This window comes from Coloeus monedula (assembly GCF_965178545.1).
Source record: "Coloeus monedula genome assembly, chromosome: 5".
NCBI classification, from domain to species: domain Eukaryota; kingdom Metazoa; phylum Chordata; class Aves; order Passeriformes; family Corvidae; genus Coloeus; species Coloeus monedula.
Genome location: NC_138785.1, coordinates 33,336,164 through 33,361,977, shown reverse-complemented (window position 1 = coordinate 33,361,977; position 25,814 = coordinate 33,336,164). Strand labels below are relative to the sequence as shown.

General features: G+C 40.4%; 1 protein-coding gene across 2 annotated transcripts; it reads right to left on the bottom strand.

Moving 5' to 3' along the window:
* Positions 1–795: 795 nt before the first annotated feature.
* On the bottom strand, positions 796–23,049 carry UBE2D3 (ubiquitin conjugating enzyme E2 D3). Of its 2 annotated transcripts, XM_082281293.1 has the most exons (8): positions 22,889–23,049; positions 8,676–8,739; positions 8,559–8,590; positions 6,005–6,082; positions 5,048–5,153; positions 3,720–3,813; positions 3,164–3,213; positions 796–2,134 (listed from the first exon to the last, which is right to left on the bottom strand). In XM_082281293.1, the coding sequence occupies exons 1-7, from the start codon at positions 22,910–22,912 to the stop codon at positions 3,165–3,167; spliced, it is 447 nt and encodes a 148-aa protein (XP_082137419.1). In that variant the 5' UTR covers positions 22,913–23,049; the 3' UTR covers positions 796–2,134; position 3,164. The 2 variants fall into 2 exon arrangements, with proteins under 2 accessions (XP_082137419.1, XP_082137420.1); XM_082281294.1 differs by lacking the exon at positions 3,164–3,213.
* Positions 23,050–25,814: the final 2,765 nt, after the last annotated feature.

Here is a 25,814-nt window from a genome sequence, read left to right as displayed (position 1 = left end):
AACAAAGTAATAAGCATCAAATTAACACCAGTACAAAAAACAATTGAGCACAGCACATTTATAAGTTTAAAAATATAAACGTTTACCTCAGTTGTAATACTACTGGCAGCTGCATTCCAATCTTCCAGCAAAATGGTAGAAGCTGGTTAGCAAAGCAGAAATGAACTGCAACTTTATCAATAAATTGATAAATTGTCACTGAAGCATGTACTGCTAAAGAGAGCCCAGGTTTCTAAATTCCAAGCCAACTTAACTTGAAAATTTCAAGTTCACTCTCATAGTTTAGAGCCAGAACAAACCATGTCCGAACCACATGTTCAAATTTTTATAAAAATTAAGGTTTAACATTTATTTTACATCTAGCTTTCCACATCCATGTGGGGACAAGGAATCAGAATGTACATAACTATAAGCAGTGCAAAAGTGGTGCCAGTGAGAAGTCACAGATGCACAATAAAGTGATAGTACAAGACTAGAGAAAATGAAGCTATGGATGTTAAGAATGGAGACCAAAAAGATTAAACAAGGAAAAATATGAAGGAAGAGGGGAGGAAAGAGTCAGATGTTTAATAATGCCCTTGTTGCTGAAAGATAAACTAATGGCACAAGACAATGTTTCTTGTAGAACAAAAATCCAATAGCAATGAGTCTTTATTCACGTTTAGTCACCTGACATGAAGAAAGTGTCTGTTGCATTAAAATAGTCATCAATGTAAATGGCAGCATGGCTGAACAAGTCCTTTTCAATGGTAACGAACATCCCACATAGTAAAGTCACTTCAACACAGCCTCATGACAATTCCCACATCAAAACAGTACTTTATTTTATAATTTTTTTTGCCTCATCATTACCCCCACATTAAGATCTTTCAGTTGTCAAGTTTACAAGGTGAAGAAAAAGGTTCTCAGTCAGCAAACACAGGTGCATCAGGAATTATCTCCACAATACACCACTTCAGATCTGCTGGGTCCCAAGTCCATCCTTGAACACTGGACTCCCAGCACCAAGTGCAGCCCCCTACTACGGCTACACAACTATGTTAGCTTATTAATTCTGCATCCACCAGGCCGAGCAATGTGCCAACCTGCAACAGACTGAGCATTAGAACTGAAAATAGCAGAAAAGTCACTCTATTGAACTTTACATCATTATTTGATGTTAAACAATGAGGCAAATGCCAACAGTATATACAAAAACCAGCTTTGCTTTTACAAAAGATTTTGTTTCCCATATTGATTAATCCAGGCAGCTAGCTCATTGGTTTATGCAACTTTATTGAAGAAAATAAATCAATTACTAGTAGAGCTATTAGTTGATCACTCATCCATTGACAACTTGCATCATTTATTCAGTGCTATATTAAACAGTGTTTTGGAAGACAGATTAACTAATAGCTCCAAGCCTCCTAACAAAATTTAAATGAATTACAAAAATGTTCTTAAACCCTATTTTGGAATACAAGGGATGTTTGACTTCCAATTTCCATTCTCTGTAAAACAAGAACTGGTCATTCCTTTATTGACATGCATAAGATACATCACATTTTCTGTTCTGCTGATGCTATAGATTCAGTACCAATTCTCCAGACATATCAGTTATGAGCAAAAGTATATAATAAAACCTCAGTTCCCTAACACTGGAAGGTTTGGAACATGATGGATGTTGCTACAGCAATGTTACTTCTTAGATGGGAGAAAACTGAACACCCATCTCCCCTCCCCCCTTCAGGTGGTATCTTCAGTATCTGTTAGAGCAGTGAGGAATGTTTGTTTTTAATCTCATAACCAAGTTAGAATGAAGACATTGGCCACATAATACACATGCTCCATTAAAAAAAAAAAAAAATCTGAATCTTGGGCAATTGTTCTTGTGTAACTACTTTACAGATTCTAAAAGCAGTTATTGTCCAAAGCTGGAAGAACTAAAGTCTTCTCAGATGAGCATGTGCATGAATGGAAGGAGGTAAACAAAAAAATAAAAAAGATGAGGTCTGATAGGGGAGCAGCCGGATAAGAAAATCAAAAAAGGAACAGTAATTTAAAGTTTATTCCAGCTATAATGCAGGTTATTCTGACTTTAAGGTAGCATCACATGGCATACTTCTGAGTCCATTCCCGAGATATTCTGTTGTACCTGCAAACAAAACCAGGAATTGAATTAACATCAGCATGAAAATGACAATATCCTGAACAGTTATGACTAAGTATGATTTTATTCCCATCTCCCTACTGTCTTTACACTGTGAGAAGTCTCTTTCTGTACCAAGACATACTTGAACTCAAAAATGTGAACAATTCCCTCCCTAGACCACTTAGGATATTCTCTGGTTTTTAGGAAAAACTTTGAATTCAAGACAAACAAATTTGCTAGAAGTCTGTTATTAAAAAATGACAGAAAGAAAAGGAACAGAGACTACCTGGGATAGAAGAAACAAGGTATTTTATTTGAATATTGTTCTTAGGTTAAGATTACAGTATATCACATGCCGTAAGTAAAGATTATTTGGTTAATATCATCACTGGACACAAAATGTCAAATTTCCAATTTTAAAGAAAAACAACACTAAACATTTCATTGCACTGAATACTCTTTCCACATGAATATACTGCTCAAAATTTTAAATGGACATTAAAAGACTATTTGAAGTACACTACTTCCACAGGAACTGAGCTGACAATTAGTTAACACTTAACTCCATGCCTGTCAGTAAGAAGTTAATTATTAACTATACAAGCAGAACACAATCCCCATACATTTCCTAGTTTATATGTGAAAGACAGACTGCTGATTAAAAATAACTGAAATTTGGATTGTCTGAATTCACTCCTGTCTATATATGAGGTCTCGCTACACGGCATCACTTTGAACCAAATTCTGACAAAATCTGGGTAAATACTTACCAGAACAAGTTGACAACCTGGCTCAGAACTCAATAATTACTTCATACTTTTTTTTTTTGGCCATGCAAGAGTAGTATCTGTGAGAAATAGTGACTAGCCAATACATTACACACTAACCACAGATCAAGCTGTTAAATTTCCAGGTTCAGTAACTGGTGCATCCATTATCTGTTAGTTAATCCAGTGCCTTAGACCATGCAGCACCCAAGTGCTGACAAGTTTCCATTTTGTTAAATGCACTGTAATTTGCAAATATTCTTACCCTACAGCATAGCGTATTTCTCTGTCCACTCTCTTGCTAACCTATTGTACCTAATTGGACAAATATATTTAGCATTAATATATATAAACCCCCCCAAATCTGCTTCATATAGTTCTATCTCAGCAAAATGTTAAAGATACCTAAGGAAAATAAAGCCATTGCAACAGAGATGGGGAAAATGTTCTGCTGCCCATTTTCACGGGACAAACCAAAATTAAAGGCCAAGCTGCTGCCGAATGAAGGCATCAAAACAACAAAAAGCTCTCTTTTCTTCATTATTAAGATCTAACTAGATTTATGCATGGTAATGAAAAAGATAGGCAACATATATACTGTAAAATACTTCCACACATGTGAGAAAAAGATGTCTCCTTCACCCACAACTTCAAAGATACTCAGCTCCTTTGTTTTTAAATTATGCACTACTCACTTCTTTGACACACAAGTTTTCTCCATCTCAGATCTTCACAAAAGGCTCACTGAACACAACTGCTGCCTGACAATGCACTCTTACAAAGTCTGCTAAAATACCAGTCTTGTGCAATTCTGTACTTACTTGTCTCTGTCTGTTTTATAGATACGTGCAATCTCTGGCACTAGTGGGTCATCTGGATTTGGATCACATAACAGTGAACAAATGGATAAGAGAACTGTAAAAAAAAAAGCCAAAATAAATTCATAACTCACTCTTAAGTAAAAAGCCCAGACTAACTTAAAGGTTTGTCAGAACTATTTGCTTCCTATTTCCCAATACGTACAGTTGGCAGTATGTACACGAGAACAGCACTGTTGTGCCCTGTACTATGATGTAACATAGCAGCCAACAAAAGCACATTATGTACTCTGATGAACAGCATACCCATGGTTCCTATCTCTACAACTAGAAAATCTTCAAATTTAAGTTTTTTAATCAGATTGTATTCTTTATTTGTTGTACATAAGGTAAGAATATCCTAGTCTGCACTGAAAAAACTACTCATATGTTGTAAACTCAGAGTAACACTGTTGTAGGCAGCTATGAGGACTTCATCCTCCACTCTCACAGAAGCTTTAGAAGAAAATAGTGAAGCACTAAAATGTAGGGAATCCACATTCAAATCACAAACTGACTGTTTGGACAGACAGGAGTTACGGGTTTTATAGACAAAAGGGCACTTTGATGGATCTTTTGAAGCCACAGTGACCAGTGGCTTTGAGGCAAAACAATTGGATCATCATGAAAATATTTGAGAATTATCTGTTATTTACTGTAGTAAAATGAGGAAAGCCACAAATCTTCTCTTGCAACACAACATCAATTTATCATGAAGTAGGATCAGTAAACTTACTTCATGAAGTAATGTAATGCAATGCCAGTGTACCAAGGCAGAAAGCAGTAAGTATCAATAACAGATTTATTCATCTACCACAGATACGCCAATAAAACTATGCATGTAATTCCAGACAGAATGAAAAAATTATTCAAATCTCATTATTATAAACTGACTTTAAATTAATCTTTCATTTAATATGCACATGTGTATCTACATGGGCAGCTCCAAACAAGCAGTTTCTCAGCCTTAGCGCAAACACCCCACCACAGACTTACTCCAATCCAAATACCGGCATATTCCTCTGGGCCCAAGCTGGCAAACTCTGCTAAGAATACTGAAGCAAGTAAGTGGCCAGACAAGGCCTTAAACAGCCACGCAGGAGAAAGTGTTAGGACAAAAACCAATATCCATTAAAAATGCAGTATCATCAAACTGGCAAAACATAGACTTAAATGAGGAATGGAAGGGAAGTTAAGGGAAATCAAAGAGATGGGCAAGAACTTAACACAATCAAAGCTAAAAGCACAGTATTCAACACAAGATGGAAAAACTTCTCCCTCACAAAAGTTACCTTTAGAAATAGTTAAAGCAGGAGACCACTGTGATCTTAGAATATCAAGACAAATGCTGCCATTACTGTTAATATTTGGATGATAGATTCTTGTTGTAAATGCAACCTGCAACAAAAAACAAAGAAACAAAGAGTGCATTTCGGTCTATGACAATGACTGCACCCATTCTTCTCAGTCAAGCTATTAGTCAATTCAATTTACTCTAAAAGCAGTATTAAGCAGAATGAGCAGTTAAACTGCATCAAATTTAGGGAAAGGCACTCAAGCCACAAGCTCTGAGTCTTCCACTGCCAGGCACTGTATCAAACAGAGAGAGGGCAAGTATGAATGTTTTAATCCCAGCTGCCTTTGATGAAGACACTCAACAGGAGTGCCTAAACCACAGTAACACGGCTAAGTCACAGAGCTTAGGAACTTCGAACATTGCAGTCACTCCAAGGGTACACCTTCATATTGACTGAAAATTGGAAGACAAAGCTGGTGGCTGATAAAGCTATCAAAAAAGAGCATATTTTGCAATTACTGCCAAACTCTTGACAAATAACCCTCTCAGTTGATTTTAGGCACTCAGCCAGCTAATCCCTACCTATAGTGTCACATTCCTACAGACCAATCCAAACAGCTACACTAATACTCGACAGTCCTCTCAGCAAGAATTCTATTATACTAACACAAAGCTAATGAAAAGTTTTCCTATCAATTGAGAAAACCAGAAACGAACCCAAATATTTCAAGACATTCAGAATTCACACACATGGATTTGCTCATGAAGAATATGCTAACACACCCATTCCTGTGGTAGTCAGAACAGGACCGAGACCGAGATCTAATAGATCATAAGAATGCCTGAAAAGAAGTGAGAACTTGACAATACTACAATACAGAGCCTCCAATTTCTGTCCTGTACTCAGTTCTTTAAAAATCACTAATTTCACAGACGAGACAGCAATACTTACCTTAGGTGGTTTGAATGGGTAGTCTGTGGGAAAGTGAATTGTCAAGAAGAATACACCACCCTGATATGGACTGTCGTTCTGTCAAAGCAAACAAATAATTCTCCTATTATCATCTTTAGGACTAAATACCACTGAAGATCTTGTTTTTATATAAATAAAAGCAGAGGAAATTTGTTTAAACAACCAAAATGTTTAATCCACCAATACAAGTGAGACACAATTAAAATTCAATTCTTGCTTCCTAAGGTAAGTAATACAGAACACATACACCTCACTTTCCATGTGGACCTCTCCAAGCTAATGCATCATAAAACCCAGCTGCTCTGACAATCCACTCAAGACTACTTGGCAAAAGCATTCAAATATTTCCGAGATAGCTTCAGGGAGTAATGTTAACAGTGGGGGTCCCATCAGATTCAAAAACCTCCAGTTCTGTGTTTGGAGGTTATTTGTTGGGACCACCCAGGAGTTTAGAGTGGCCATGGACTCCCATTCCCTCCTAAATTCTGTCCTTAGCTTCAGCCCTGCAGAAAACCTATGAATACACAGCTAAATCTTTGTTCCTTGAAAAAAAAAAAACAAACCAAAAAGATCTCAACAAAAAAACCCAACCACCCATCCTACCAGCACCACCAAACAGACAAATAATAATTCTTGAATCATAATTCAAGTGAATTTTTCTACTCTTTCTGTATTAGAAATTCACTGTAATCATAGTATGAGAGAGTATTTTACATTGCCCTGATCCAAGGAAAGAATTACTGGGATAATTCATTCAGGTCAACTACAAGCAGTAAAGCAACACGTGGAAATAAAAAAAAATTACAGTAAGCAGAAGAAAAAACTGAAGTGACTAAATAGGGATTGTATAAGTTAGTAGTTACAAGAAGAAAGACGCAAAAAGTTTTACTCAAAATTAAAACTAAATTTCTGAAATAGAGCTAACAATTTCATTGTTTAACCTGAAGAATATTTTGCTTTTACTTCTGGACTCAGAGCTAGGGAAAATTAATTTGAGGCATACACAGTACACATCTGCATTATTTGTAAATTGAATTCTCACGTTAATTGCAAAAACATCTCACCAGTGTAAGGAAATAACGACATATTACTTAGTAGTTAAATACCAGAAAATGAAAATCTGTGACACAAGATAGGGGAGTCAAACCCTCAACATGTAGGTTATACTCTATCCTGTCCCTGATGAAACCTAGCGATCAAGATACAACCTCTTGTATTTGGTCAACGGGTAACATATGAGACCTTCAGAAGCCAAAAAATACCAACTCTTTTACTGGACATATTCTGGGGATACATTTTATCAATTACAGAAATTCCTCCTTAGAATGCGTTAAACCAATGTAAGCTCTCATACACCTATCCAGGAAAATCACAATATCCTATTGCAGAGGTGAAAGATTGGTTCTAAAATCCCCGTCTGTTATTAAAGGCAGCACCAGAGCAGCACTGGAACTACAAACACCACACTCCTGACACACTTCTGTCAGGATACTGCCCAATCTGGAAACAGGAATGCAGACCTTCTGACACCACAAAAACCACAAGGGGAAAAAAGGAGCTGTATATTATTAAACTAGAAGGGAAAACTAAAAATAATAATCCCAATTTAAGTTCAACCAATGCTTAATACCGCATGACCATGCAGCCACATAGAATCATCACACCCAGTGTAGTGCACAAAACTCCTTGCCATCTAAGCATGAATACAGCTATTGAACAATTCTATCTTTTTGAGGTACCTAGTTACAATCAATATGGACCAAGTACTTTGGGATGAAGAGACATTTTTCCAGTCCAGCAAGCCTCTAATAGCCATCTCCTAATAACACACTTGTAGCTATATGTAAAGCCAGGGTCATTCAGGATCACTGATACTTAATTCCTACTTTGTAGCCTTACCAAAGGCTTGTCTTCACAAGTTACAGAAGGTTTTGTCTTTTACATACAGATAACCAGCCTGAAAACTCCAGATGTGAAATGCTTCCAGGTTGTTTTCAACAAAAGCAAACATTTGGCTTCCTTAATGAAGAGAAAGTCACATTCAGGTTTCAGATGCTTACTGAACATTTAACACTGACTTTTTTCCTCCAGTCATAACTGAAACCTCACATTTCAGTGTTTTTTCCCCCTTCTATTCCTTCAAGCATTACAACACCAGACCAAATGAGGATTCCTTTTTAAGATCCACACAAAAACATCCCAACTAATTCCTGGCATTAGTACCAGCTCCTAGTACAAAGTTCATGCTAGATGAAAACTTTAGAAAAAGTTAAATGCAAACAAAGTTTCTAGATATTACGTGATAATACCTAACATTGCTCTAGAGATTATTACAGCTGAAATACATGTCCTCATAAAAACATTGCAACAACAAAGTAACTGGTGGGTTTTTTCCCCTCCCTCATTTTCCTTTACTGTAATGAGCACCTCTAAAGCTAAGGGGAGTTAACAAAAGTAAACCAAAAACCCCCCAGTTTTCTCCTCAGTAGGAACTACTCATTTAACATTACATCACAAGAATTAGGATACTTACAGGTCCCATAATTGTGGCTTGCCAATGAAACACTACAAAAGAAAAACTCCACATTATTATCTAGGCATGATATGCTTTGAGTCAGCAAAGCAAAACATAAAACTTAAAGTTACTTACTGTCATCTCCAACGGGACCTGCTGAACACTGTGCTGGAGGATCACGGGCTAAGTCACTAAGTTCCTTTAAGAAAACAAACAAACAGTAATTTTCACTTCATGTCTAGCAAAAACCTTTAGCAGTTTTTCTGTGTACAAACACAGAAGAATGTGCAATTAACAACTCTAAGAACCACTAGATCAGAATCAAAAATGTCTATAAAAGACAAAGGAGCACCAAAACCAATTATGAAAGTGAACAGCTACAGTGACTCTGCTTTTCCAAATACATGCATGTCACTACTGTGAAAACACTCCTGCTGAAGAATGAAGCAGCACACAAAGCTGGCAAGTCTAACCACTTCTTGATCAAGATTTACAAGGACTCAGTCTTAGCTAGAAAAGCCTGAAGTGGAAGGAGAGAAAATTGTTGATGAGTCTTCATGAAGCAGGAAGCATTCTGTATGTAGCATCTGACATTAGAACTAAGAACAGCAAGAAAAAAAACCACAGAAACTTGGTTTCACTTTACCCACCACCTGCAGAGATGTACCTTCCAAAGATCAAAACAGACAGGAAAATTCAAGAGGCTGACAAGTGCTGTAATCAGGAAAAGTATCTGTATTTTTTATTTTAATCTTTACAATTAAGACAATTACGCCTTTAAAATTAAAAATTACTGAGCTGCAGAAACAGTTCTCTCCCTCCTCCATTACAGAGGGAACAGAAACTTCAGATGGAGGATTCCTTGTGCAGTAACAATACTGCTGTGATGAAACAAAGAAGCTCTGCATTAAATTGTTTTAATGCTCCACAAGTCATTTGTTTGGACAGTGTCTTAAAATGAAATTTACGCTTTCAGTTAAAGCATGTAGCAACCACCTTCTTTCTCCCCTGCTCTCCTTTGATTCTAAAAAGAGCATCAAGAACTTCTATAAATAAATCTGCACTTGTCAAGGTATCTCGAAGTCTTGAGAAAAGGCAAAATATTCAGCCCCTCTTTCATACGTTAACAGTTTCACACAAGTTTTTTTTTTCCTGCAAGTCTATACAAGCCATTAAACCAAGAACTTTGTAAGACATTTAAGAAAGCCAGGCATACCTATTATGCTGGGAACATGCATATTTGGACCAGACAGCTAACCCTTGCCTGGGAAGACCCTAATGTATATCCTTTAAGTTTCACAAATTCTGCACTTCATAAAAATTTACTAAGTATAAGCCAACACAAACCCAACTTATGTTTCTTGGAACATAAACACCTTGTTCTTTGGTAAGATGATAGCTCCTGCAAACACAGAAATAACACCACTTCAACATGTGCAAGTCCATACACTAAAAAAAAAACCCTAATCACAAACAAATAAACAACACCCCCCACCAAACAACAAAACCACCCAAAGCCCACACCAATCCCCTTCCCTCAAAACACCATGAACGTTTAGTCCCGGATTTCCCCTCCCTACATGTGTTAATTCTGATGAACTTTCCAATTAATAAAATTTCCATTTTGCACTGGCATCAGACTGTTTCACAAAATGAAACTGTATCAGTTTTGATAAGCAACGGCACAATGAAGTTAGCAGTACAGTCCATTTCACTGTTGCTGTTTGAAGAAGTGTGGGCAACAGCTCTTTCCAGATCACAGCAAATGCATTTAGAATGCTTTTTGCTACATTCTCCAGGTATCACTGGAGGGCCTTGTGATAGACTGATTTCTGCCATTTAGTATCACTTATTAGGTCCATATGTTGTACATTACCCTCCAGAAAAATTTGCTAAGTTAGATTTATGTTATCCACGTAAAGGCCAACAATAAATGTAGACAAAACTTCTGAAAGAAAGGTTTTTTTAAATTTTCAGGGCATTTTTTTCCATTTAACAAATACATCAGGTTTTATTAATCAGGCTTATTTCTCATCAAAATGTATTTTCCAGTTCTAAGAATGATCAATCATTTCCAAAATTTGAGAGGAAAAAAGATATCATGTCCGTTGAAGTAAGCTGTAGCAACAGAATAAGCAGAAAGACACAAACGTTATTATTTTAATACAGTTGTAAAGCTATTACATGATTGATTTAATAGTGGAAGAACATTTAGGTCCTAGAGTTTTTTTTAAACTATCACAGGGACTAAGAACTATGAAAAGGCTCTTCATACTATTTATGAAATTGTAAAATTGCGTAGCACTAAGACAAAGATGAGAAAAGATCAGCATAAAGTGGACTGTCATAGATATGTGCATTAGACTAGAGAGCTCTTCAAAAGGTACTACTATCTTCAGAGAAACAAGTATTCAGTACTCAAGATAAAAATAGGTATTCTACCACAGCAGGAAAACTAGTAATTCAACATCAGTAATTCAACCAGGAAAAGTAACTGTAGATGTAAGACACACATTAAATTTAGTAAGTTCCAGTGAAACATTTGTGCAAAAACCCCTTTGGTAATATTAAAAATAATTTAAAAGCTGAAACAAACGAGATTCAATATTCCAGACTCCAGTAATTTCAAAATTTATGTCTACACAGAGTTACTCCTTTTAACTGCTTGAACTGTTCAAGATAACAAAGTAGCAGTGACCTTCATTAACGAAAGGACTAAAGTTTTGTCTGGTCTAAAACACTTCAGTAAAAAAAAAAAAAAAAACAAAAAACAAAACCCCTAATTGTGCTAATCAAAGCAGTTCAATATACAGATAATTCTGGGAACAAATGATACACCAGTTGGCATTTCACCCACAGAGAGAGGAAGTAATTCACCCACTAAATTTGGGGGAAAAAAAGCTGAGGTGGCACATGTTCTTGGTATTTGCTTCCCTGGGGTACTATGGTCAGAAAAGTTTGCAGTAAAGCTGTTTGCTTCAGCAGAGTGTGTCAAGGGCTGTGGAAGAACTTGGGCAAAAATGAAGCAAACCCTGGTTCACAGTAACACCAGACTTACTTCATCGCTGTTAAGTGAGTGATACTTCACATCTACACAAAGAGGGGAGGCTTTTTGCAACAAGGGAGTGGAAAGTTCTCAGTAACTTTAAAAAGCACCTCCTTCTGAAAGCTACAACTCTACTGAATCCAACAGGCAAACTGGAATAACTGGAAACTGAACAAGCAGAGGCACGTGGGCTGTGAGGTCTGGAGTGCAGCTGAAGCATTCTGTTCAAGGAAAGGAAGGAGCTTTTGTAAAGCTTCCCACTGAGCAATATAAATACAAACCTACTTACCTTCTCAGCTTAGCAATCAGGAATAATGATTCCATAACAAAAAAATATTTAATATATAGTATTTCTACATATAAGAGCTTCCTGCTTCTCATACTCCTTCTACTGCCATACCTACTTCTCCAACTTTGCTTCTTTTTGTTAACATGGTTTCAATAGTGCTTTCCCTTTCTTAAGAGGTATTAAGCTATATCCCAAATTTTCTTTAAAATCCCCAAAGTAGAACCCACATTTTCCTGGAATCGGCTGTTACAGTTTTTCACTTTAGAGGTGGCTTAAAAGAAAAACCAAAACAAAACTCCCAAGCAGCAAATGTGAAAGACTTTACAAAGAAACAATAAACCAAATTTGGTGAAGAAGTGACACGCTATGCACCTATCGGAAAGGATTAGTCTTGAATTACAACCATGACCAGCAGTCTCTGTCACTGCCAGAGGTTTCCGGTGCAGCTCCAGCATGTCACCATTTCTGTGTCCCAGTTTCCAAATATAAAGTTGTGATAGTTCCTACCTCTCCACAAGGATGATTAGTCACTGAGCATTTTACAGATCAGAACACTGTTAAAAGAGTAAGCACCAATGCTGCTGTTAAGAGGGCAACAGCAATGTAACACAGACAAGGAGCAATACATGCACAATGCTGCAACAGAGTTTTGGAGAACAGAGAGAAATAGAGCAGCAGAACCCACCACTGCAACAAACAGATGTGCTCTAACACAAATTCAGTACCATTGTCTTCTGCTAGTTTCACATTAAGTTTCTAGCAAGATTCAGTTTCATTGGTGAAACAGCCCCATTTTTTATCTCCTCACTTCTCTTTCACTATATATTTATTTATCAGAAAGCTAACAAAAAAACCAAACCAGTACTTTCACGAAAAAAAAAGCTTTAAAAAGCTAACTAACCTGCTTGTTTTGCAGCAATATAATCATAACTAAAAGAAAATATGGCTTGAGCTTCAAGTGAGGATTCAAAACTTTGACATGTAAGTGCGAATGCAGGACTATGATCCTATAATAAAACCAGAAGTATCTCTCTTTTCTTGACAGAAAAGCTGCTAAAAAAATCCCTCAAACAACTCCCCTCCACCAGCTATTTAAAAGATTACAGAAGCCATTTAAAGAATGAAGAAACTTTAAAGAATGACAAAGGATATCTCATCCAAACATGCATGAGCCAAAACCCAGAAGTTTTCAGGTCCCAGAAAATTCTGTAAGAAATGACAGCCTGGTGCCTACCAAGCTGCCTTCTTGCAAGGTACCAAATAATGCAGCATCTGCACCAGCTTCTTTTCTTCTCGTTTGTCAGATTCCATACTCCCTGTGGCACTACTACACTTTTTTAGTTTACACTGGAAATAGCCAGGCCTTACTTTTAATGATAGTAACAGCTGACTTGAACACAGAGTGACAGAAGATCACTCCCGCCAGAATGACTGAGGATTGTCTTCCACAGGCCTTAACTCACAGTTACATTTAATATTGATTTGTAACACACATTTTTGTTAAAATCACATACTGAAGCTTTCTGAGTTGTAGTCAAGAAAGCACTGACAGATTAATTTGCTTTACATTTCCAGAAAGTAACTTAGAGGGCATGAAAGGTGATACGCAGTTAAATCAGAAGTTAAAAAAAACCAAATCAACAACCCACAAACACAAAAACCCCACACAACCCCCCCCATCCCCCCCAACCAATCCAACCAACAAAGGACAAAGAGAAAAAAGAACACTCGGGCCAATCAAAAAAATCAACATTTATTAACTTGACTGCTTGTCTAATGATGTGTCAAACAGGATATTTCAAACTCTAGGCAACCAAAAATTCAGCACTGCATTAGTCTTACTCATTAGCTCACAGCTGAAAACAGCTTTAAAAAAGAAGGAAGGATTGGAAGCAACTATAAAGGGAGGGGAAGAACACTTAAGCCTGTTTGAAGATTAAGAAGTGTCAAGCAGCAAAGAACTACTGCCTCATCCCACACACCTGCACTTGAAACATTCGTTTCAGCATAGAAATTAATTACACCTAGAAGCAGAAAGTAAGTTTGAAAGGACACTGAATGTGGATTTCTAAGCTGAGTAAGAAACCAATGGTATAACAGACACGAAACAAATGTAACCAGCAGAAAATTATCAGTTTCAAACAAGCTGGCCTTTTGGCTAACAATAAATAGATAAAAGCAATGTGAAATGGCAGTGCAAGATACAGAAAGATGTAGGTTCCTTTTGATTAAAAAAGGACATTAGAGCAACTCTGCAGAGGAAACATATGAAAAGCAGTCTGAGAAAACAGCAAAGACAAAGAGCACAGAACGGTTTTTAAGAAATCCAAAACATAGCTAGGAATCTAAGAGTTGTGATTCTCCCTATTTTGACTATTCTGCTTGTATTTTTCATGGTTCTCCCTTCAGTCCTTAGTACTGGATTTTCAGCCTACAGCCCACATACTGTTTGTACAATGTCTAACCATGCTACCTTCGTGGTATAATAAAAGACAAACATAGAAATAGTCATGTTTTAAGCCTTGCACTCAAGGAAGGAAATGCCAGACTGCTGTGCCACTGTAATTAAGTCACTCGGTGTACTTCGACTGTGACACGAACTACTCAGGTGACTACCTACTATCTCTTCAAAGAACCTTTTCAGTACACAAGCCATTTGTGAAAGAGAGTATTGTCTAGAACTGTTCTCATCTGTTCTGAAATCTGGAAGGTGTACAATGCAGGTAATGGTTTTTGGGAAATTTCAGTCACTGAAACTAAAATGGCTCTCTATTTATTCCAATGTTTTGCAGAGCAGTTGGACAGATCCAACTGGAAAAGGAATACAGTTACAGACTTTGCTTTCCTGGTCACTCCCTAAAGGCTTTCAGAACAAACTTTAAAAAGAGGTGGCAACTACATACCTGTAGAGCTGTGCTTTGAATTCCAAAGTATGGTTTGTTTCCCCTAAAGTAACCAAAACCACAGAAGCTGTCTTACTCAAGATGAAGAAAATCTGACTGCTTTACACACATAAATTCTGAGGTATCGTAACAATTACCATACCCTGAAAACAGCAGAGCTTATTAAAACACTCCTATGCTCAGTGCAGAATGAGGACTGTGTACACTGACTAAAGTACATTGGAGGGGAGAGTGTGAAATGAAGCACTGGTTAACTACTGAGCCATTCAGTGATAGTTGGGTATTTTAATTCTGCCATTTCCAAGCTTTTGAATATTGGACACTGAAACTTAGCATGCTGTTCCCTTGGGAGATTTTTCCTGCAAGAACCACAGTGATCTTTGGTTCTGTAGCCCCGGACTACAATGCAGCCCTCTGAGAAGAGGGTAACTAGTATAAACAGGCCACACGAGAAACACCAAGATGCACCTTGCTAAATGAAACAGAATGACTGGGAAACAAAGGGACAGATGAAATTCAGTACAGACAAATGTAAACTGATGCAGTTGGAAAGAAGTTTATATTCAAAGTAAGGCACTCTGGTCTGATGGCTACCTCTCAGAAATGCAATTTGGGCATTTCTGAGAGACATTTTCACACAAATGCTGGCTTAATATTCCTTAGATGCCGCAGTTTGGCAGCATTATGCAAGAGCCTCCCAACATGCTGCCCTTCGGCTTTTCGAGGGGACAGTAACTTAGAGCAGAACCTCAGCCACCAGCATTTGACACATAACCAGAAGCAGCATCTGTACACCCTGCGCTCCATATGACAGAAGACTCTCAGGAGTTTGCCAGGACTACACAAACAACAACTTTGGAGACTGGCAGTGTACAGGACAAGTGTTTGTAGAAATGAAAAGTGGCCTCAATGGGGCACAACATCAGTCAGTCTGCACTTTCTGAAAAGCTACAAGAATTCTCCATGTTCTCAAAAAAGCAAGGGCAGTGTAACAAAAAGTTATCAAATCAATATTCTAACAAGTAACACCATGTCTGTAATCAGCATGGTGAATTCACTGTTTAGAGGTAGCTTCCTATATTATTCTGAAATTTATTAAGTAACCTAACAAACTCTGAAAATCAGGTCTCCTTTTAAAAAACTGATGTGACTTTCACCAATCTGTATTTTGTATGAATACAAAGATGTATGTGAAAAGTTATTACAATATACCACAGGGCTGTATCCTATGGACACAACTATGTCCATAGATTGTGGGATCCTATGTGGGACTGACTACACTGCCTTAGCAACAGCATACAATTACCCCATCATATTATGCTATTTGTGTCACTACCCTTCATAACCATTCTAAGGGCCTGTCTATAGGATTAGGTACAGTTACACACAAAATCAGCTCACACCAAGACAACAGTGTAAAAAACCAAACCAACCACTACCAAAACAAAACACAAAACTATCTGGAGTACAACGGCTCTTACAGCTGAATTCCACCTCAGCTATCTAGAGAATAGTGATGTACAGAAGGATCTTAAAAAATAAATGAGGAAACAGTTTTAAAAAAAAAAAGTTTAAAAGAATCTTTATGAACAAACTGCATCCTGAAGTTGGGGAGTGGAAGGGGGTCATTGCTCATGTGGCAAATTGTAATTCAGGAGATCCTCCTATATTATTCAAGGCAAAAACCCATTAAAACTAAGGCTAAAAGGAAAAAACAAACTCTGCATTTATTTAAGAGAATTTTCTCTCAAATAGGCCAACAAAGGTTGAGAAGTACTGCAGTGCACATTTTTGTATTTATTAGAAACTTAGAAGAGCTCACAGAGGTGATGAACACCTGGCCAACCTAACTCTATCTTACAGAGAACTGAGCATTTAACACCATCTTCATGCCTTCCCACCCGAAAGACTTAAAGCACTTCAGCATCTGCACTCAGTTCAGCTTGTAACTCTGGTGTCCAGATGCTTGTGGAAAGGTTTAAATGTTGGTCACCTTCTTTTTCTACTAGGCCATAACATTTGCTAAGCAGTTCACAATCCTCCCAATCTTGCTTTCTTAAGACCAGAATAAAAACCCATCACAATTTCAGTGGAAAAAACTGCAAGAGATCTTGAAAATGTCTAGTGCATCATACGTCTCAAAGGGAAGAGGTTCAGAACAAATGCTTCCTTTACACAAAAATTTAATACATAATTTTTACTGTTGGTAAAAATCCCCCTACCTATTTAGCTTTCAGTCCTGAATCCTGCAATGCTGTGTCTTCCAGTATTAAACCACGTCTACATCCAAGTATTTTATAAAGAGTTGCCAAAGGCATAAACACCAATTTAAACTTGTGATATAATTTTAACTATTTTTTTTTGCAAAGCTTCCCCAACAAAACTACAAATTTAATCAGATCAGTGCCCTGTAGAAGACCAGTGAAGATAAACTGTTTTAGTCAGGTTTTTTTTAAATCTCCTGCATTTTCCATTTGGAGTTTGAGGCATTAAATTTATATTCCGAAGTTTACAAAACTGTCAAGCATGTGCAACTCAACAGAGTTTAAGACTCTCTTCTGATAAAACCAACTTGACAAAAAGCAACCACATATAAAAATGCACTACTGACTGCAGTTATATATATATACACACACACACACTCACACTGCTGCTTTCCTTTCTTAATTTTTTCTGCACGTTCTACTGTCAGGTTACTACATCGAATCAATCACAGGAAAGAATGTCTGTAACTCAGCCTTTGCAATGTAAGCTTTAGCATCGACAAAAGTCAGCTTATTCTGAGAGATCAGACCTAATGCTGAAGTGCAGACTGCAAGTTCCCATCTGCCAGCTCTGATGCCCAGGGGAGGGACCTACACAAGAACACAGGGCAGACAGTTAAAGTGGCAAAACCTTCCTATCTAGAACAGAAAAATTTATCAGGGATGATGTATCAATGCCCTAATCTGAATGACACAAAAGCTCAACTCTTTCCCACTTCTCCTTACCAGCTGTCACTTGACATCTCAGAGAACAGTAAGAACCTCCATGCTCTCTGTCCTCCAACAGTTCAACCCAGTGGATGCAAAGAACACATCCACGGGGATAACACCAGGCTGGAACTGGCCTCCACAGGGAGATGCCTTTAGCAAGAGGCAGTTCGCTGCTCAGTATCCAACAGCTGCCGCTTACAGCTGTTTACATCCTTCTCCACTCCCTTCCCCATGAGCCCAGAGAAAAGCCTCAGAACTGGTTACAGACTGGGCAGGAAGTTGAAGGGAAGTTGAACTCCACTCTGTGGAGTTCCACACCAGGCCTTCTGTAGAAGAAACTCACACTAGGAATAACAGCAAAAGCACGGATTTATTTTCAAAACCAGATCTCTAAAAGCTGGAATGATCATAAACATCGTAAGAGCTGGCCAACCTTTTTATTCTGTATAGATTATCCCACCTAAATCCTTTATATACTGGAGGACTCTTTTTAAAGTATGCAAGAAGTACACATCTAATGGAATATTGATCTCTGAAGTTCTGTGAATCACTTAAGTGAGATAACAATCCCCATTCTCTTCCCACTCCAATGCATACATTTAAAGTTCTATGCTGACTGGGAACTTGTTCACAAGGACTGTGCTCAATTCACAAGAGAAATCTAAGTTACCGCAGTCCACTTTCTAGCTAAAGAAGCATCAGTTTTCCTCTCCCATAAAAATACGACTAGTTCTTAAAACACATCCAATACTTTATTAATAAATGCTGGTCTTCAATAGAGAGTACCAAATATACCCAATTAAGAAACGTTATTTTCATTTTAATGATATCAATTTCATAGTAGAAATGTCACTTCTATTTGGATAAGCTAAATCTTAAACAGAATTTACGTGATGACAGCTTTCATCTAATGCTAAATATTTTATTCTGACTTTTGAACAGCATTTAAGTTCTTGAAAACTATGGCTTCCCAAACTCCATTGCTGCAATATCATGATTTAAAAACCAAGCACTACCTTCTGGTTCAATGTGACCCCTTCTAACCACCGAGTCTGATAGCTGCGCTGAATTACCTACTTAAGACAGGGCTTAGTCTAGCCCTGGATATTCACAACAGTTAAGGTGAAATTACAGCAAAAAAAGGTAATTCGATACATAAAGAGAGCCTTTACAAAGGTTTAAAGCATTAAAGGTTTAAAGCAACTAAGTTTACATCAACTGAATTTCATAAGCTAGCTCATCTTGACTTTCCGAGCCCCTAAATACACAAATTCAGACTTATTTCTAGACATTCATTCAAAGCATGAGTTCAATCACGTAACTTCAAGTTATTCAACTATTTTGAAAAAGCCCAGCAAACAAAATCCAAGACTGCCCCCAAAAGTGTTGTGGGTTTCATCCAGAGAAGAAAACATAATTCCAACCAGCTTTACATAGATTTGAAGAAAAAAATTCAAACCAAGTTCAAAAGAAAAAAGCAGCAGTTTAAAAATAAAGTAATAAACAGGCTTTGTAACTCTTCAACTTCAGTTAAACTAATGCAGATTTCCATGCAGTCCTCACTGATGCACATTACACCCAATCTCTGAAAAATACGAATTTCCAGGGTTAGCAGCATTTCTTACTAGGAGCATCTGGAGAAGGGGGGGTTAAAGCTGCAATTAATTATACATCTAGGAACCGTGCTGGAGGCTATAGCCTGAGGGAAACAGTTATTTGGTCACCACCACTGTCAATGGAAGCCTTCTATCTGTACCTAAGTAGCAATAAATAGTTTTGCCACCTTCAGCTTTTAGCTTGCAGGATGCCAACTCCACTTAAGATTTTCTAATAAACTATTCCAAATTAATGATGCTGGCTTGTGCTATGCTTAATCAAACGGCCATAAAACACAGCAGGCACAAGCTTTCTTAAGGATTACACAGATGAGACATTTCATGCATACATCTCCTGTATTAATTCTATTTTTAGCCTATCAAGATCACTTAGGCCACTTATATGACCTCACTTTAATGGACGCATATAGCAGTGATAAAATGGATGTGTATAAATGATGTCACATTTCCAAGTTTTTCAAATTTTACGCACTCCTGATTCCCTACTCCTACATAAATGCTTCCCTGCTACCGGATCATCATCATTTGAATCGGAAGCTCCAGCATGCTGCAGCAATTACAGGATGTGTTTTTAGCAGGCACCACTGACACTTCAGACCAAGACAATGTGCCACAGCATGTAGCAAGCATTTACATACAAGCTCATAAATCACCATGAATCTCTTGACAATTCTGAGGAGGAAAAAAAAAAAAAAGCAGGGAAAAATTTCATCCTCAGGAAAGAAAATTTTAAGATGCAGGCTCACATTATTCCATGGTAAAAGAACTTGCTTGTTTTAATAAAACAACTGCAAAGCGAGCCATATCGAAGAGTTTTGCCAACCAAACGCAAGCTGCACTCAGAGCAGATGGCACTGATGCCATGACAAGCTCCAGCACAACAAGAATCTTTCTGGAATTGGCTGTGTACCTGACAACTACTTCAGTTTGGGGAGTGCTTTATACAGGGTGTTCTAGAAGCTGACAAACCAACACAAATACTCCTTTACTTTCACTTTCAAATCAGAAGTAGAATTTGCCAGTTATGTCTTAAGAGTGGCTGTATTCTGAGTGTGCAACAGACTTCAGATTAAAGGTATGCGCACTAACAGAGTCTCAAAGGCTAGTTTACCCAGTATAATAAAGAATGTTATTCTGCTTGATACATCAAGTCCACAAAGAGGGAGTCAGCCAAACAGACTGAAAATACCTTCATTGGTATATTCAGGTTGTCATCTGCTGCAGGAGACAATCAATTCTAGTCCTGACAAGTAATAACAAACTAAATCAGCTATGTGTCATCAGAGTGTTCTGAGGTCCTGGTCTCTCTTTAACCTGTTCTCATCTACTGCCAACAACATACTACAAGGAAGCAGAGAGTTCCAAGGTCTGATCTGTGATCTTACAATTGGAAGACAGGGAATCCCAGGTTACGAGTGACAATGCCATTCTCTCTGGGCTTTACTGGTTGACAGGATTAAAACTACATTCACAACCATTTTGTTACAGAACTGGCCCTGCTATTTTTTTATGTCAGCATCAACCCCAATACAAATATGTACTGGAAACCAGTACTGGAAATAAAGCAATGTGCAAAGAATGGTTTCAGTCTAAAAATAAAGTTCACCTTCCAAACTTGCAAATACAAAAATAAAAACTGCAAACTCTGTGTGATTCTGGAAGTGTATCTTGTAGTGTGGTGTGATTAAATTGATTAGAAAAACCCAAACACACACACCAAAAAAAAAAGGCAAAAAGAAAAAACCCTAACTCAACTATCTTCCCAATCCTAAACTCTTGCACTGAGTAAAGGCAGAACCTTGCTACTACACAGTGCAATAGTGTAAGGACCAATATAGGAAAAGAGACTGTACATAACAGGCCAAAACCTTGAAGTCAGAGAGATGACTTACTGGTTCCAGAGTCACGCTGAATCGTTTTCAGGTTCTGACCACCTGATTACTACATAAGTGGGGGTTTGTCTTAGTTTACGTTTGACAATAAATTCTTACCTGCAGCCCCTGAACGTGTTTCATAAGCATGAGTTGATGACAAAGCATACCAGGGAGTATCCTAGCTGTGTTTCAACTCAAGTGATATCATCCACTTATACAGGGAACAAGTTCCGATGGCAGATTCAAAAGGAATTGTTTTGAAATTCTTGCCAGAGCACAGCCATAATTCAAAGACAATCCATCCAGCTAGCTATCCAGAACGGACTGAAAATTTTCGAGGCTAATAGTACTATCCATTAACCAAAAAAACATTATAAAACCCGGTCATTTTGTCTAAAATACGACAAGCACTGCGTGAAATTAAAGCGAGACTAACAGGCAGCATAAAGTTTACACACTGTCTACAAAAGGTGTTTTGTGCACCTAAATTCACCGGTTTCAGGACACACTGACGTTCTGCCATCTTGGCAGGCTATGAGGTGACCAAGAAACTCCTCTGAGCTCTTGAAACACGTAAATGCTCCACGTAGCTCGCGTAGGAAGGAGCACAGACCAACAGCGACTTCCCGGTAACGCCGCTGCGCTCCCATCGCGTTTTGCCATTACATCCTAGCAATTCTCAAACCTGCCGAGAAAACCTAAACCTACCCAGGCGCAACCTCACGCCGGGAGTCTTCTTACCCTGGGAGAGCTTTAATAAAAAACAACCACCACCACCACCAAACAAACAAACAAACCAACCGAAAAAAAAAGAACTACCAAAACCAAACCAACAAACTTTCATCACCTCGGCATTTTTTCCGAGTTAGCCGCCGCGAAGTTACTCCACCCGGCTCCGATTGTGCAACGGGGGGGAAGCGGCGGCGCGCAGCGCGCTCCCGTCGGGCGCGGGGGGAAGCGATTCCCAGAGGGGCGATGGATCCCTGGGGGTCCAGAGGGCCCCGGGGCGGCGGAGAGAGGCGACCGCGGGGCGACGGCGGCACCGCGGCGGCTGCTCCGTGTCTCTGTGCCTCCTTATTGCGGAACGCGAAGGATCCCGGAAAGGGCCCGGGCCAGGCGGACCCGCCGCCATCTTACAATGCGGGAGAGAAGTTGCACAGCAGAGGGGAGAACCCGGCCGAGGGGCCCAGCTGCTGCTCCGGGGAGCGCCGCCATCGCGCCGAAACCCTCGGGCACACACGGGCCGGGGCCATTCGGGCCGGCTTCGGCGGAAGGGCAGCGGCAGCGACACCAGGCTGCGCTGACATCCGAGCGGCCCCGGGACCTGTCTCTCCCCGACCCCCCCCCCCCCCCCACGGCCTCCGCCCTCAGAAAGGGGCCGGGGCCGACCTCCGAGTTCAGGCCCGGAGAGAGCGGCCTCGCCACCCCAGCCGGGCCGCGGCCCCGCCGGAAGGAGCCTCCGCTTCCCAGCCTCTCCAGCCTCCGCCTCTCCCCCCGCGCCCGTCTCCTCCAGGGGCGAGGGGGGGGAGGGCGATGGGGGAAGGGGAAGAAAAAACATCCAAAAAATAACAATAAAAAGAAGGGCGAAGCAATGAAGGGGGAGGGGGGGAGAGGCGGAGGAGGAGGAGCTGCAGCGCTCACTCACCTTGTTGATGCGTTTCAGCGCCATTGTGTGTGTGCGAGTGCCGGGCCCGTCTACGCGCCGCGGTGACTCCGCGCTCCGCTCGGGGGGCCGGGAGGGAGGAGGAGGAGGAGGAGGAGAAGGAGGAGGAGGAGAAGAACGGGGAGGAAGGCGGAGAGGGGGGAGGGGGCAGCCGCTCTTCTCCTTCCTCCGGAAACAGCCGAGGGGGCGCCCGACCGGCCGGCCGCCCGGAGTCCTGCCTGCCTGCGGGCAGCGGGGCCGTGAGGCTGCCGGGGGAGCGCTCCGCCCGCCGCCGCCCGTCACGGCCGGGAGAGGGTGCGAGGTGCGGGGAGAGCCGAGAGGCGCCGCCCGCCCGGGGGAGAGCGAGAGAGGAAGGGCGAGAGAGCCCCGCGCTGCCGCCGCCGCTAGCCAGGCCCGGACGCCGCGGGAGGGTGGGAGGCGGGGCTGGGCCCGGCACGCCGCCGCCAACGGCTCCCGGGGGCGGGGCCGAGGGGCGGGACCAAGGGGAACGGGCGGGGCAGGGGAAGGAAGGTTCTGGGGCTGTCCGCGGGCGCCGCCGCTTCGGGGCCGCTGTGCGGCTCTTCCTGCTGGCGGCTCCTGAGGGTCGCGGCAGGCTCCGGAGCTCGGCGGCCCCCGGGACTCGGCGGCGGGTCCCGCCCCGCCTGCCTCCCCGCGAAATGGCGGCAGCGGCCGGATCTAGGCCCGCCCGCTGACGCGGCGGCGCGGTGTTCCTCCGCGCTCAGCTGTCTGTCAGCGCCGCTGAGGGGTCGCCGCCCTCCATCGGCCGCGGGCACCCCGCCCGCTCGGGCACCCCGCCCGCTCGGGCACCCCGCCCGCTCGGGCACCCGAGTGGCAGGAGCGCGGCTCGGGCGTCCTGGTGCCTGGGAAGAACCAGCGCTCCCACGGCCGTCGTGGGAGCGCCTGGGCACGGAGGAGGGCGGGAGCCCCAAAGCGATGGAGTTTGCACCGTTCGCCGCGGTGCGAGTGACGAAGCTAAAGCTTTGCTCTTGCCCACGAAGAGCGCGGTCCTGGTGTGAGAGTAGCGGGCCTGGACACTTCCTTTTAGTAGCATATGAGCACACACGAGGATACCAAACCAAGTGTCTCAGTATAGGGGAAAAAACATCACCAAAGGGAAAGTATGGTGACGTGGACTGTCAGTACAAGGGCCAGATGCATCAAAGAGAATCATATAATCATCAAGGTTGGAAGAGACCTTTAAAATCATCAAGTCCAGCCATCACGTGGCATTACCACTGTAACTCCTAAACAATATCACCCAGCGCCAGTCCCAGACACCTCTTAAGCATCTCCAGGAATGGTGACTCTACTACCTTACTGGGCAAACTATTCCAATGCCTGACCACCTGAACAGTGAAAAGAATTATTGTAATATCTAATTTGAAGCTACTTTGTCTCACTTTAATGCCATTTCCTCTAGTCTGCTCCCAGCAGGCAGTCTATATGAGACTGACCCCCACCTCACTACAACCTCCTTTTAGGTAGTTGTAGAGAGTGGTGAAGAATAATTATTTCATTTACAGATACCATCTGTGACACTTCCAGCTCCTTGGAGGCTTTTTATTTTGTGCAGCATGGGCCAACAGATCACTCTCAGCCAGGTGCTTTTTTCTCACAGTAATAAATTGTGTAGGTCTATGCATAGTTCTCTACATAGGAAAAGACTCCTACTCCATTTCTGTGAACCAAGAAGAAGAGGAAGATTGCCTGACTGCCCTTCTGCTGTAATGATGGGATATATTAGAGTGACAAACATGGCATTTTTTGTCCAGGGGGGATGTCCACATAATTAGCCAAATTCATTGCACTGGACTCAATTTGTGTTCATTATAGTGCCATAGTGTTAGTTGTCTTCCTGTCTAGGATAGTAATTATTACTGGTCTGGAGAAGGCAAAATATTCAGAAAAGCCTACTGTGTAACAAGATTTTTCAGTATGAAGCTTCACAATAGGCAGCAGTGAATTAGGAGAGCAATGGGGTTTTTTTATTACTTTTTAAAATAGCACTGTAGTAGGACTGCCATATTTTTTTAACACTGGTATTTACGGGCTAGAGAGAATACAATGCCTTGTACTTGTAAAGTCCAGTTATCTTGCTATGATCGCCTAAACCAAACCTAGCCACTTCCTTATGTAGTCTTCATTTACTGCTTATTCTTTTAATTGTACAGAACAGCATGTTCAGGAAGTGTAATTCCAAACTATTTGATTTTCGTTCTTATCATCTGAGTCAAGAATATTGCTGAAAAACACCTTGCTGTTCCTGCTTTGGATTACAGATGCTATTAAACTGCTCCAAATCACCAGCATGTCTATCTTTCTATCACAGACATCTTCCTCTGCCTTGTAAATTTCTCACAAACTTTCTGAGCTTCATTATTGTTTGTCATCTCAGGAGATTTAGATACTTGGCAGTATTCCAGTTCTACATTTTGTAATTATTATTTGAGATTAATGACCTCTAATATGACTTTATATTAACATTTTTGATCAGACTTGTGATTCACATTTTCTGTATAATGAAAGAAATTAAGAACAGCACAAACATACTGTTGACAGTGTGTCATTTTCTCTGCTAATTTAAGACAACAGGAATTGTTAATCTGGTAAATCAAGTTTTGGTACATGTTAAATTCAGTATCTCTATTAGCATTTGACCCCAAAGAGAATTTAAAATTTATTGGATAGCTCTTGGTTATAGCCATTGCTCAGAAACAGGCTTGCAAGTTTTCATTTAGTATACTTGTTTAGGCAAACACTGTATTGCACTTGCTGGTCATTTTTAAAAAAACAAATCTGCCGATTTAAATAATGACCTTCAAATACACTTGAGAAATAGAACAAAAAATTATGGCTTGTGTAGGAAAAACAAGACATACAGTCACGGTTCTGTGGCCAGTTCTGCAAG